Source organism: Aricia agestis, chromosome 2 (genome assembly GCF_905147365.1).
Source record: "Aricia agestis chromosome 2, ilAriAges1.1, whole genome shotgun sequence".
NCBI lineage: Eukaryota > Metazoa > Arthropoda > Insecta > Lepidoptera > Lycaenidae > Aricia > Aricia agestis.
Window position 1 is genome coordinate 16,748,182 of NC_056407.1, and position 14,803 is coordinate 16,762,984.

General features: G+C 38.0%; 1 protein-coding gene across 1 annotated transcript in view; it reads right to left on the reverse strand.

Moving 5' to 3' along the window:
- The window catches only part of LOC121739486 (homeobox protein Hox-A4), a 36,954-nt gene that overhangs the window by 12,212 nt on the left and 9,939 nt on the right, over nucleotides 1–14,803 (reverse strand). Inside the window, exons 2-3 of the mRNA XM_042131976.1 lie at nucleotides 6,274–6,732; nucleotides 4,503–4,733 (exon numbers count right to left, since the gene is read on the reverse strand). Coding sequence (XP_041987910.1) covers nucleotides 4,503–4,733; nucleotides 6,274–6,718 — 676 coding nt within the window. The 5' untranslated portion in view covers nucleotides 6,719–6,732. The remainder of the gene's footprint in view (nucleotides 1–4,502; nucleotides 4,734–6,273; nucleotides 6,733–14,803) is intronic.

The window sequence follows — 14,803 nt, forward strand, 5'->3', positions numbered from 1 at the left end:
AAAAGCCGCTAACAATTTAATTCTTACATATATAAATACACGAAATTAAGATCCGAATACATGCATTCGGTACTCATTTTGTAGACTCGCGGAACAAATTTTTGACACAGTTACTCTTCCTTAGTTTTTATTATTCGTAGGTGTACACTATGAAATTAAATTCAATGAAAAGTCCGTCTCCACCCTATCAGGATCAATCGCGCGCTAGTTAGCAGTAAAGCTATGTCCACACTCGGGAGGGGTGTTAATTTTTATTGGGGTACTTAGCTGTTGGGGTACTTAGCCGTAATCGCCGCGCGCCACATGTCACAATTACTGCGACAGGTTTTCCGCTGGTTGTCGCCAGTTCCCCAGTTGCCACGCGGGAGACTTTTTTTTATTGTAATTTGCAATAAATAATTAGATATAGGGTTAAATAATGGGCATAATTTATTCGTGTTAATTGAAAAAGTTTAGTTAGTACCTAATATTTAACACCGTCTGGTTCGGTGTAAAATTTTCGTGACATCACAGTATAATAATAAATTCTGAAGAGATTTAGTAACGTTGAAAACGATCGTACTTCATCACACTTTTTGGAATGAGTTGAATAATAATAACTTTTCATAGGTTTTGAATACCGCATTTGCGTAGATACCGACTACGGCAATTAAATCTTATTTTTCGGGCCTCGCGATAGCTGAATTCAGCAATGTGTCCCCAGCAACAAAAGAACATCCGGCAACACCCTGACCATTGGATAATGCCCCTCATAATGACCGACATACGACAGGCGACGCCCGACGGGCTCAACACAACAACAAACACCGCGATCACACTTCCCCCGTGTTTACCGGCCGCATATGTCGCCACTTGCCACTTGCGCACTATACGGTAAAATAAAATATCGCAAAACTACAGGTGAATTACGTCGAATTAAAATGAAGTTGAAAATTAATCAAGTTATGATTCAAATTGAAGAGGTAAAGTGTATTTAACTCATACGGGAGGTTTCTTGTGTAATCTTAGAAATTTTAATCAACAGAAGAAACGATTTGAAGTAGAGATAAATCTCACGGTATCATTCATTTCGGCGTTCTGTATCTATGTAAGCAAAATGAGGGAAATAGTTCTAACGTTCAGCTTGAAACATTTTCTAATAACCTTTTTAATATAATTAATATTTTACCAAATGAGACCTTTATTATTTCAGGAGATTTCAACCTTCCGTTTATAGACTGGGACGATCAGGGGGGGGGCACCATATTATATCAGGTAGATCACTCACTAGGAGCCACATTAATTTCCTCGATATCCTGGCCCAGTGTGTAGCCAAATTCGCAATAATAACAACCGACTCCTGGATTTAGTTTTTGCTAATTGTGAACTAAATGTTACTGCTTGCGAGGACCCATTGGTCCCAGAGGACTTACCGCACCACCGGTCCTTATGCGTTGAGCTTACATGGGGAGGTATGGAAAGTAATTTGGAATCAAAAACTCGTTTAAAATATTTGTACAATCGTGGTAAATTTGACCTTATGTGCTCTTCTTTAAATAAAGTGGACTGGTGTGAATGCCTCAACGGCAAGAGTTTGGAAGATGCTGTAAAGTATTTTTACGATGTTATTTATAACCTTTGGAATACCCATATACCACGTAAAATTATCTCTCCGCACAGTTACCCACCATGGTATGATTCGGCACTTAAGAAAGTCTTAAAGGAAAAACACAAATACCATCGTAAATTTAAACTCTATGGGAATCACAGTGACTATATTACTTTCTCTGTACTTAGGAGCAGAGCCAAATCATTGGAAACCGCATGCTACGATTCTTATATACGTTATACAGAGAACTCTTTAGTTAATAAACCTAAACTCTTCTGGAATTTTATAAAAGGTAACCGCAAAACTCCATCCACCTTTCCTTCTACGATGCGCTATGAAGGGCAAATAGCAAAGGACGGCGAGAAAGTTTGCAATTTGTTTGCGACTTATTTTCATGCAAACTTTCTAGATTCCCATACCATATCTAGTGGATCACATACTGGTGAGCACACCCTGCATCATAACACCCTAGGGGACATAAGGATAGACCCTGATGACATATTGAAGCTGCTAAAATCGGTTGACTTACATAAGGGTGCTGGACCAGATGATATTTCACCTGTACTAATTGTCGAGTGCGCCTCTAGTCTTGTTATTCCCCTCACCATACTGTTTTCGAGATCCATAAAGGAAGGATATGTGCCTAGTATCTGGAAAGCAGCGTTTATAACACCTGTTCATAAAGAAGGTGACAAGGGAAATATCCAAAACTACAGGCCGATATCAAAACTATGTATTTTCGCTAAACTCTTTAAAAGTATTGTACATAAGCAGGTTTTTTCTGCTCTTAAAGGCTGGTTTATACCAGAGCAGCATGGATTTCTAAAGGGGCGCTCAACAACCTCTAATCTTCTTCTAACTTACGACCATGTCAGTTCGGGCATGGACTCAGGTGTACAGGTGGATTTGATATTCACCGACTGTAGCAAAGCCTTTGATCGTATTGATCATCGTATCCTGCTCCAGAAGCTAGCTTATGCGGGTATACACGGAAACCTTCTCCGATGGTTTTCATCGTATATTTGTAATAGGTCCCAAGCCGTTGCTATTAATGGGTTCACTTCTAGGTGGATATTTGTACCTTCTGGTGTTCCTCAAGGCTCCTTGTTGGGACCTTTACTTTTCGCTATATTCGTTAAAGATATTTCCTCCTGTTTTCGTCATTCTTACTTCATTTTGTATGCTGATGACACTAAAATATTGAAAAACATAGCATCTCCTAATGACTGTCACCTTTTACAAGAGGATTTAAATAGATTTAGTGATTACTGTGTACTTAATAATTTAGATCTTAATGTATCCAAATGTTTTGTTGTCAACTTTAGTCGTAAACAAAATTTAATTAAATTTAACTATGAACTTCAGAATAAGACGCTTGTATATAAGAAATCTATAAGGGATCTTGGAATTATTGTAGACTCAAAACTAATTTTTGATGAGCACATCGAATATATTATTAATAAGGCCTCAAAAGCCTTGGGTTTTGTTATTAGGTCCTGTAAAAATTTTAAATCTATCAAAGTAGTCAAAATACTATATTGTGCGTATGTTCGAAGTATTTTAGAGTATTGTTCACAGTTATGGAACCCTGCTTACAACGTATATATTGATAGATTTGAGTCCATACAAAAACGTTTTCTCAGGTTTCTTCAATTCAAATGCAACCAATTTCTGACTGATTATGATGCCAGGTGCACAGAATTTGCTTTTTCTCCCTTTATATAACCGGAGACATATAACTGACCTATCTTATTTATGTAAAGTGCAAAACAATAAAATAGATGCACCCGAATTACTTAATAAAATTAATATTAATATCCCTTCTAGAAATGCTCGTTATTTTATGCCACTTTATGTTCCATCTTATAACACATACTACCGTAGAAATTCGTTTATACTCAGGTCTAACTCACAACTTAACAGATTTTTAATTGCCCATCCACTCGAAGATATGTTCTCCCTAAAATCAAATAAAATTAAAAAACTCATGACTGATAACTATTTTAACTAAACTAAATTAAGCACACTGCCTGTATTATGTTTATTGATTTATTAACGAAATAATAGAGGATTGTACCATCTGCTGTGAGTATATCTATCTATAATATAAAAATGAGTCGCTGAATGTGTTGCTAAGCGCAAAACTCGAGAACGGTTGGACCGATTTCGCTAATTCTTTTTTTTTTTAAATATTCCTTGAAGTACGAGGATGGTTCTTACGGAGAGAAAAATTCTAAAAAAAAATTTTGAATTTCCTAAAAAAGTCTAAAAACAACACTTTTCTATACTCCCATACAAAAGTTAAAGACTCGACTGTTAGGCGATACGAAGTTCGCCGGGTCAGCTAGTTTATTATAATATTGTGTGAGTACAGTTTCATTATTTTACAATTTTTAATCGATTGACCATTTCTTGTGGCTTGATAAAATTTATAGTACTTAGTTAGTTAATAATATTTTACACTTAAAATTTTTAGGTTAACTTTTAAGTTATATAATAATAAATATGTAATGTGTCTCGTCAGAATTTGATGTGTAGAAGTGTTAATTTTAGCTTTAACTTATTACTTCTTAGCGAAAACTTGTTATTGGCATATCGCTATCTAATATGTATCATTACCCATATTGTTATCTGCTGTAAGTTTTCCCAATAAAATAAAAATAAAATAAAAAAGTCACGGCGTAAAAGCTACGTCTTGTAGTTATGTTGTTAAAATAGCTGTTTCTTATTCAGCACCTATTGCTACCCTTTCATAAGTCATAACTATTATATAGTACCACAGTATAGCAATATGACATATGATAGTACTAACTTTTACGTAACAATTTTACTTGAGATGATTTTTTTTATAGGAGAACATAATATGTCAAGGATTCTTTAATGGCCTAAGTAGAAAATAGTAAGTTCCTCTCACCTCCTAACTCCGGTATCCTGTGGTAGAACATGCCGGTCCGCGCCAGCCACTCCAGCTGCATCTGGTGTAGCACCCTGTCCCCGGGGTGGTGGAAGGCGGACGGGGCTCCGGGGGGCAGAGCGCCCGGGGGCAGGGCGCCCGGCTGGAGCTGCGGGTAGTTGAACAGCGCGGCGGACTGCGCGGCCACCAGCGCCGGGTTCTGCGGGAGCAGCCCGGGCTTGGGGATGATGCCTGGAAATTAGTGTGATGTTTTAGGGTATTCTTATAATATTATTGTGTTCATAAGATTATTGACTACGCGCAGGATTTTACCGTGGCATAAGCCAAAATAATATTGACTTCGTATTTTGATTGACCAGGTATGCTGGTTAGCGTTAACTATCTTTGTTTTTTACTACAAGCCGGCCCCTTGACGATCAATTGTATTATCAACTAGATGTTCCGCGCGGCTTCGCTCGCGTAATTTAGGAATGTCACGAAAACCGAATTTCATTGTGTGCCAAATAACATAAAAATTGCTTCAGTAGTTTCTTAAGATAATAAGCTTTTTCAAATAATTTCCTCCGTTTTTTCCACACTTTCCTCTATTTCTTAGCTCCTATTAGTATTAGCATAATAAAATATAACATAATATAGCCTTCCTCAATAAATGGGCTATCTAACACTGAAAGAATTTTTCAAATCGAACCAGTAGTTCCTGAGATTAGCGCGATCAAACAAACAAACTAACAAACTCTTCCGCTTTCTAATATTTGTAAAGATATCACGCTTCAATTTTATTGAACAGTTTATTTGACAATTAGATTGAAGGCGCGCGATGTTCAATATTAACTCTAGACTGTCAATAATATAAAATATTACGCAATACGTGATATTGAGCAATAAAATTGCTCGTCTAGGGGCTGCTAAAATAAAGATACTGAAGCGCTAACAAGTGTGTTAATATGTCATGCGCTAGCATGTGACTTCTGCAAGAGATACTCAAACGCCCCGAGTAATATTTTGTGCTACAAAGCACTCGAATGAAGGAAAATGGTCCCGAACCGACGCTTTGAATCTATGCGGTATAAAAATCACGGTTTATATTATAATTAAATAACGACACAAACGAGCTATATATTTTAGTGGTTGTAAAATATCATACGTTTAGCTGAAAGTACCCAAAGTCTGTCGGTTTAAACGTCTTACTGAACTTAACGATTTAAACTTATTTTAGCGGATGTGAATTTAAAAAGTAAAATGGCCGCGGCTACGAGCTAAAAGGTCATTGGGTGCTGCTGAGTCGACCGCTAATTGCTTTAGCGTGTGTTTACACTCGGGCAAGTCGTTTGCTTGCGGTCCGGACGAGGCGGACTCTCCAAACATTCTCATTACTGTAAGTAACCGATGTAAGATTTAATTCCTACAACGTATTGAATTTTCATCCATTTTAACGTTTGACAGTAGAATCGTAGCGAGATTAGGATACAAAAATTATTTTTTTCGATTTTTGGAACAAAGACGATTAGTAAGTAGCACCTAGTACGTGCTGAAGACTCGTCGATTTTCTATGAAGTTACAGATTTGGTATTAGTTGGGGCGTTTTTACGTTAGTCCTTTTATTATATACCAAAGTCCACATTCAGGCTATCGCAATTCGACTGCTGCAGCCACAATCTTAGGGTATTTTTGGGTAGCTATGTACCATGCACTAATTGACATTATGTTTATGTTGCAGCAGGCTGCCTACTGCCTAGTGCGTTTGAACTAATGGATTAAAACTCATGAGTACCTGGTCTATAGTTGTCGTAGTCATCTCCGCCCTCGACGCCGGGCGAGATGGGCGGGCTGTAGGTGTCGGAGCGGTTCCCGTCGTCGGAGCCCGGCGTGCCACTCCGCGGCGAGCTCTGGCCGGAGCGCGGGCTCTCGGACTCGCCTGGCCGCTGTCGCTCTATCGTGTTTTGCTCTATCTGCGCGTCGTAGTTCTCGTACCGCGCTATGTAGTTCTTGTTCACGAGCGCCAGGTACTTCTGCTGCGGCTCCGACTCGGGCTCGATGTGCTTCGACAGCAGCGCGTCGATGCAGAACGACTTCTTCTGGTTGAGCACCGTCTTGTCGTCGAAGAATTTCATGTTCTTGGGGCTGTTTGAGCGGCTGGGATCGGGGTTCGAGTCCTGGTCTATCTCCAGCGGCTTGTCGTCGGCCGCGCGGTGGTACGACTGGGTTAGCGCTGACATGTTTCACCGCATTCCTGGAACGATTCAACTTGGTGAACATTAAAATTCAAAAGATACAAACTACAATTCCGAACTCGTAAGTTGTAGCTATCATTACAAAGTTTTCGTCACCTGAATTTCATTCCTATAGTCGGATTTTTTGTTTGGGTACGATACAATAAAGATACAAAATATGATACAATAGTCGTATAGGTATATATTACGCTCAAAGACCGAAAACGCTCAGTGAGCGAAAAATGGCTCACAACGCGTTGTGGTCATAGTAAAACGGCCACGACGCGTTCTGGTAATCACAGAAATACCACATAGCGAAATTCGTGTCGTGGGCCGTGGCTGACGTGCTATTCGACCACAACGCGTTGTGGTCATCGAGAAAAGCCATGACGCGTTCTGAGCATTTAAAAACAGCCACTATTGTGGCCCTAATGAAAACGCCCTCGACGATTCTGAAACCAGGTTAGTTACTTCTTACTCAGGAGTAATTTTATAGCACCCAAGTGTGTGCGCAATACACAAGAGCACTCTGGTTTCAATGAAACTAGGCCAGTTACGCAGGAGTAATTTTATGGTGCCCAAGTGTGTGCGCAATACACAAGAGCACGTTACGCAGGAGTAATTTTATAGTGCCCACATTTTATAGTGTAAAAGTCGGTCCTGCACCTGATCTCTCGCCAGCGCTCCATATGGCTCACAACGCGTTGTGGTCGAATAGCACGTCAGCCACGACACGAATTTCGCTTTGTGGTATTTTTGTGATTACCAGAACGCGTCGTGGCCGTTTCACTATTACCACAACGCGTTGTGAGCCATTTTTTCGGTCTTTGAGCGTAACATATATAATATGTAACACTTATTTCACACAGCTGGTAAAACTCTCGTCACGAAAGCGTTTTCTTCGCCGTAGTTTTCACCGACTACCGCGGTGAAGACTATATTCTAGGGCCTGCAGCATCCCTCTAAACACTTTCCTCCTAGACGATAATCGTCTTTATAGAACAACAGCTTAAAATTTCTTTATTGTTTGTTTAGTTAACTGCTAGAGTATTTTCAACAATTTTATGAGTAAAAATATGATACAGCATACACTTTATCACGTCAATCAATACCGGTTAATAGAAAAATAATGAAACCACTCTACGCCCGAATCAGCTTTTAATAAAGTAGAGATTATCATTTTATTAATAATGCATTATTATCTGTGGAGTGATCTGACGTGGATCGGACTCACCGGTTATCGAATATCAGCGTTTGATGTACGTAATTAAATTTACTGAAATTAATATTCATTTGTTGAATACAATCCACAAATTAGCGTCAAATAGGCAATTCATATTACTAGTTTTGGAAAAGTATTACTTTGCTGCAGATAATTATATTATATATATATTATAATTATAGGAATAAGCACAAGCTAGAAATATATACCATTGTCCATTACCAATAACCAGGCTGAGCAAAGTAAGCAAATCTTTCAAAGGTCAATGTATACGCCTATACAATAAAATCCCAGACGACGTCCAAAATCTTTCAATTAATAAATTTAAAAAAGTTGTTAAAGATCGTTTGTGTGCTAAGACTTATAATAAGGTAACTGATTTTCTCACCTTGGGAAAAATAAGCTGACTGACCATAGGTCGCTTCTATATAAATGAACCATATTTTTACTTACTTTACTTACATACGTAGCGTAAATTAGTTTAAACTATCATTGTTATTTTCCACCTTTTTGGTAAAAGGTGGCCTCGTGCGAGTTTCTTACGCTGGTTCTTCTCGGCGGGGTAGTTCCCGAACCGGTGGTAGGCCTCATGTAGACACGACCGCGACGTTCTAAAAATGTTAACTTTGTTAACCTATTTGGAAATAAATATTTTTGATTTTGATTTTTATATTATAATTTGTAAATGTTGCCTACAACTGCGTTTAAATTTTAATGTTATTTGGAACAGATATAGTAGACCACGTAGGGATATATCACATAGGTTATGAACGATTTTCGTGAAACTCCTAATTTAAGCGGGTGAAGCCACGCGGAACTACTAGTTAATCTTATCTAGGCAGATCAGATAGTAGCTAGGTTTTTGTAGGCAAAGCAGACAGTATAAGCTAGGTTTTTGTAATTTCACTGGCCACTGGATTAATTATTGTGGTGCGGCGAAAATTTTAGTTTAGTAGAATGGAGAATGTTACTAGGTATGCCAAATTGCTTGAAATTTTGTCACAGTAAAGCCTGTGTGTATACAAATACACTAGTTTTTGTTGCAGTCAAAAATACCTAGTAGTTTTGATTTTATAGGGTTTCAAAGTTTCGAAAAATATCGATTCCCGCTAACAGTCCCGCGACCGCTTGTGACGTCATAGCACAATTCTGCCGCGCGGGCCCCATACAATAAACGTGATTATTTGCTCTATCTCAACAACGGCAACAGGTAGGCACTTGAAATTTTCACCAAGGTCTTAATTATATGTGTACTTTAATAATTAATAATAATATTATAATAAAATAGAAAATTAAGGGTTATAAAAATAATATTATAAATCCCAAAATAGGCCAAAAATTGTGATTTTTGTATAAAAATCACAATTTTTGGCCTATTTTGCTCTATAAACTATGTTCCCTATTTTAGACGTCGTCTATTTTGGACGTGGGAGAGCCATGCTTCGGCACGAATGGCCTGGCTCGACCGGAGAAAAACCACGTTCTCACAGAAAACCGGCGTGAAACAGCGCTTGCGCTGTGTTTCGCCGAGTGAGTGAGTTTACCGGAGGCCCAATCCCCTACCCTGTTCCCTTCCCTACCCTCCCCTATTCCCTTCCCATCCCATCCGTACCCTCCCCTATTACCCTGTTCCCTCTTAAAAGGCCGGCAACACACCTGCAGCTCTTCTGATGCTGTGAGTGTCCATGGGCGACGGAAGTTGCTTTCCATTCGCTCGTTTGCCCCCTTATTTCATAAAAAAATAACGGTATGTGTATTCATGAGCGAGTCCGATTAGTAAAAAAATACAAATAAATAATCGGCCAAGTGCGAGTCGGACTGGCGCACGAAGAGTTCCGTACCGCTACAGTGATTTTTGTATGGGAGCCCCCCTTAAATTTTTATTTTATTTTAATATTATTATTAAATATTTAAGTACACATATAATAGTGTCATACATTATACATATAGTAGTTACTAGCTGTTGCCCGCGACTTCGTCCGCGTGGACTTCAGTTTATAGCGCGCGATGTCAACAAAATTGGTGTCAAAAGCTTTTATAAAAAAAACCCTGGTACCCCTTAAATCAATACAGCTGTGCAGTGTGCACACAATAAGTATTTAATTTTTTTATATTAAACTTTATATTTTATGCCAAATTTTAAAGCTTATTTAGCCCTCCAATTACACAACTTTACCCATAAACTATTTATCATTGATAGATTTAAGGTTACGTCACTGCACAGATAAAGTACTGAGTTATTTAATACCGTAGAATAGATATAACAATCGAAAAAAATCGAAACTTAAATGTAAGATGATACCACGTCTTATAGAAAGACTTTTGAGAAAGCGTCAGCGCGATGTAGAAGACGCACGGCGCCATCTATTATGAATTGTTGGAACTAACTTAATTTGAACAAATTTACGCATTTTCACCCCCTTACAACCCTTTTTTCCAGTAAAAAAGTAGCCTATGTCCTTTCTCAGGCTTTAGACTATCTGTATACAAAATTTCATTACAATCGGTTCGGAAGTTTTGGCGTTTGGCGTGAAAGCGAGACTGACAGACAGACAGACAGACAGAGATACTTTCGCATTTATAATATTAGTATAGATTATGTGCACACTGCACAGCTGTTTTTGGGTATTTTGATTAATTAAGGGCCGCGCTACACCGGAATGGCGCTGCCATGCGAGGCGAGCACTTTCAGCGCTGCCATTCCGGTGTAGCGCGGCCCTAAGAGGGGTACCACTTACCAGGGTTTTAAAAAGTTTTTAAATTTGACACAAATTTTGTTGACACCGCGCGCTATAAACTAAAGTACACGCAGACGATGTCGCGGGCAACAGCTAGTTATGAATAAAAACAATATTATATAGTAAAGTAGGTAGGTATGATTAGTTCTGTTACAATAATAAAGTAAAAAATAAAACGCCATCTGTTTTCATATATTAGAATTAAAATGTTGATTGCATTGATATATTTTCTGGATGGAATATAGGCCAACACGGTACACTCGAACTCCTTTATTTTAGAGCGCCTTCTGTTGTCAACTTGTCACATATATTAGAAATGCAGTAGGAGTTCTATAAGATAAGATAGATTGATTATTATTATACCAAGTGATTATATTATTAAACATAATATTCTAACGTATTAAAAACTATAAACAAAAACATACTAACTAATAAGTATGATTAGTTCTATGTTACAATAAAGTAAAAAATAAAACGCCATCTGTTGAATCGTATTAGAACTAAAATGTTCATTGCATCGATATATTTCTGGATTTGAAATTTTATTTTAATACACATCCAAGACCCAGGAACATTGAAAACTTTTTGTTCCGCCTGCGGGACTCGAACCCAGGACCCCCGGGATGAGCGCTGGCCACGCGCAATACGAATTCATTTTCATCGATATTTTCATGGAAATAAGATATTTTCCCACATCAAAATGTAGCCTATGTCCTTTCTCAGACTCTAGAATAACTGTGTACAAAATTTCATTGCAATCGGTTCAGTAGTTTTGGCGTGAAAGCAAGACAGACAGACAGACAGACAGACAGAGATACTTTCGCATTTATAATATTAGTATGGATTAAATATTAAAGTGCACGTATAATAGTGTAATAATATAGTAGTGTGAAGTCACACGGTAACCAGGCGACCGCGTCGTACGGTTACAACTACTTGTTTTGCTTATAAATTTTATTTTTGACAGAGAATATGGAATGCTAATAATCAAAATTAGGTAACACGAGCTTTTGCCCGCGGCTTCGCTTGCGTTAAGAAGTATTATTATATACAAACTTTCATCCCCTATTTGAACCTTTCTTAGCCGATGCCTACGTTATAACATCTACCTGCTTGCCTGCATGCCAAATTTCAGCCCAATCCGTCCAGTGGTTTGGGCTGTGCGTTGATAGATCACTATGTCAATCAGTCAGTCAGTCACCTTTGAGTTTTATATTTAGATTCTTCAATCAATAAATAAAACGCAGTTTTTTAGCTTTTTTTGCTCTTTATCAATAACGGCAATAGGTAGGCACTTGAAATTTTCACCAAGGACTTAATTAAGTATAATATTATGTGTAAGGTCAATGTGTCGAAGTCCGTCTGGGAGGTAAGTCCGTCTATCGGCAATAACTTCCATATTTAAACGACTAGTTTCATATGGCTCAGTGGGTAAAACAATATTGGAGCGTTAGTTTGACCTAAGAAACAGACATGTCGCTACTAACTACCTGTTACGAAAAAAACGGTCTGCAATTTTTTTCCATTTTGTACTCGCAGTCGGAGTGTGAGTCTCTGCCAAAAAAATTTAAAAAAGTGGGAATACGAAGGAGTTTTTGGAGTTTCTTGGATTACGTAAGTAATCCATAGTGATCCTTTTACTTATTACTGGTGTTCAATTTGTTAATATCGCTTTAATTTCGTTATTATCACCTGCAACACATGTCTAACCTAAAATTGCAATAATTGGGAAGTCCGTCTAGTTTGCATAAGGAAAGGCCGTCATATGCCGGTCTTGCCTCGAATCAGATATTGTCAACCCTTTCAAACCAACCACCCTTATAATTTTAATTGAGCGACAAAAATAATGGTAAAACGCGTAACTTTCGCGTGCATGGCCCCAATCTGCCACGTGAACTAAACATTGGGATTTGGGTACTAAGTAGACATAATATTATCAATAAACAATAATCAAATCAAAATTAAGTAGGGGAGTATGTTGAAAAATGCCTTATCCCATGAATGATAATGAAGCAAAGTTATTGATTTTGCTGGCACTAATAATTTTGAATTTGTAATAAACATTATTTTATGTTTATACTTAGTGTTTAATTTTTCAAAAAATTTTTGCAACCACTTACGATATGACTTACGATATGCCGGACTTGCCTTAAAATGTTATAAAATGAATTTTCTCTGGAATGCGAACCTTATTACCGACACCTTAAACATATATTTGAATGGCCTTAAACATTGAGTTTTGAGTTGCCATGCATTACTTCACTGGTTAGGGCTATATTGCTACTAGACGGACTTACCTCAAACTGTAATGCGCACGCTAAACGGTAATTCTGCATTACATGCATTACGTGCTGTAATGCACGAATTATCGTGTATTGCAGTGAATGATGCGAATTACATGCAAACTACGTGCTGTACAACGTGCTGTACATTGAATGACAACTTCTTTAATTTTTCAGCACGACATGAGTGACGTGCTGTAATTCACGCATGATCGTTTATTGTAGTGAATGACGCGAATGACATGCAAACTACGTGCTGTACATTGATTTACAAGTGATTTAATTTTTCGTCATGCAATAATGCAGCGGATCGCGCGATCGGCATGTCATCTGGCATGCCCATGGGACAACTCAGTTCCAGGGTGGTGCTCCCGAACACTTAAAAAAAATATGCGTTTCTTTGAACAGGGCATACAAACTGTTAATGTGCGCAAAATTAATAAATCAAATAATATATTTTGCCATAATATAATATTCTATTGCTAATAAATAACTTTTGGACGAATATAGGCTGATATGATGATGATGATGATGAAATAACTTTTTCAATTTAATTTATACAAAAAACGTCGGTAAGTATTTACAAGAACGTATCGTGATCTCCGTGGTCCAGTGGTTTAGCGTGGTCGTGGGTTTGATTCTCGCGTTGGAAACAATATTTTATTTCCAAGATTGGTTAGGACAATGCAGGCTGATCACCTAATCGTCTGACAAGTTATGATCCATGCGTCGGATGGGCATGTAAAAAGTCGGCCCTGCGCCTGATCTTTCGCCAGTCGTGTCGTTCTTTCGGCCCACTGGGCTAGGAGAGTAAAAGGAATAGAGAGTATACCTACTCTTGTGTACTGTGCACACATTTGAGCACTCCTGTGGGATGGTCTCAATGAAACCGGCCACCGTCACCGAAACCGGTGTGGGAAACCGGAAATATTTGTACAATAATTTATTCAAGGTGCAATGAATAAGATTATCATCATAAAAAAACTTGAGAGGTGTCAAGGGACACCCGGATGGAACGAAGGTCCAGTTTACATGTTATACTAGTTACTTTAAAAACTATAGCAAAAATGCTAAATAGTTGTAAGCCGTGCGGTAGTGCTTGTTTCTCTCCCCCTCTCTGGCATTGAACAGTGCGGTGAAGCGACGTCTATTTTTGAGTGTAGGGGAACTGCATGCAAAACGGACCATGCAGGCAAAAAGGAACGGTCAAATTACTTGAAACCTACTACGGCCATCTATTTGCTAGGTAACGCTACTAATTACTCGGGCCCTTCCCGTTCTCATTGCCGGCGAAACTGTCATACGGAACAGCGGATTTTTATTGCGGTTAAATATTTTTTTCACATTTTGATGTAAAAAAACACAATTTTTGACCAGTCCGCACTTTTGTTGTAATTAATATTTTCTATTTAATGATATGACACAGTGTTCTGCATGATTTTAACTTTAATATAGTATTTAAAGAATGAAAGGGGTAAAACGGTTAACTTCAAAATGTGACATTTATTCATGAAAACCTAAAAACAAAGAAGACGGGTGCAGTGCATCATTTGTCTCCTCTAGGCACATTGTAGTTTAGTTGTACACAACATTTATTTGTAAAAGGTATTCCCCAAATGACATATGCATTGGGACCATTTTGCCCTTTACCGTGGTCCATTTTACCTTCACACGCAGGCAAAATGCCCTGTGTGATTAATAGGAATTGTAGAGTGATTAATAATAAAGATATTCTATAAAAAATTTAATAGTAAAGCTATATTTGTTGATGTAAGACGAGTTTTGCCTTAAATATACAATTTTGCCTTCAGTTCCCCTATACAGGTTTTTATTACTTACGAGGGCTGCT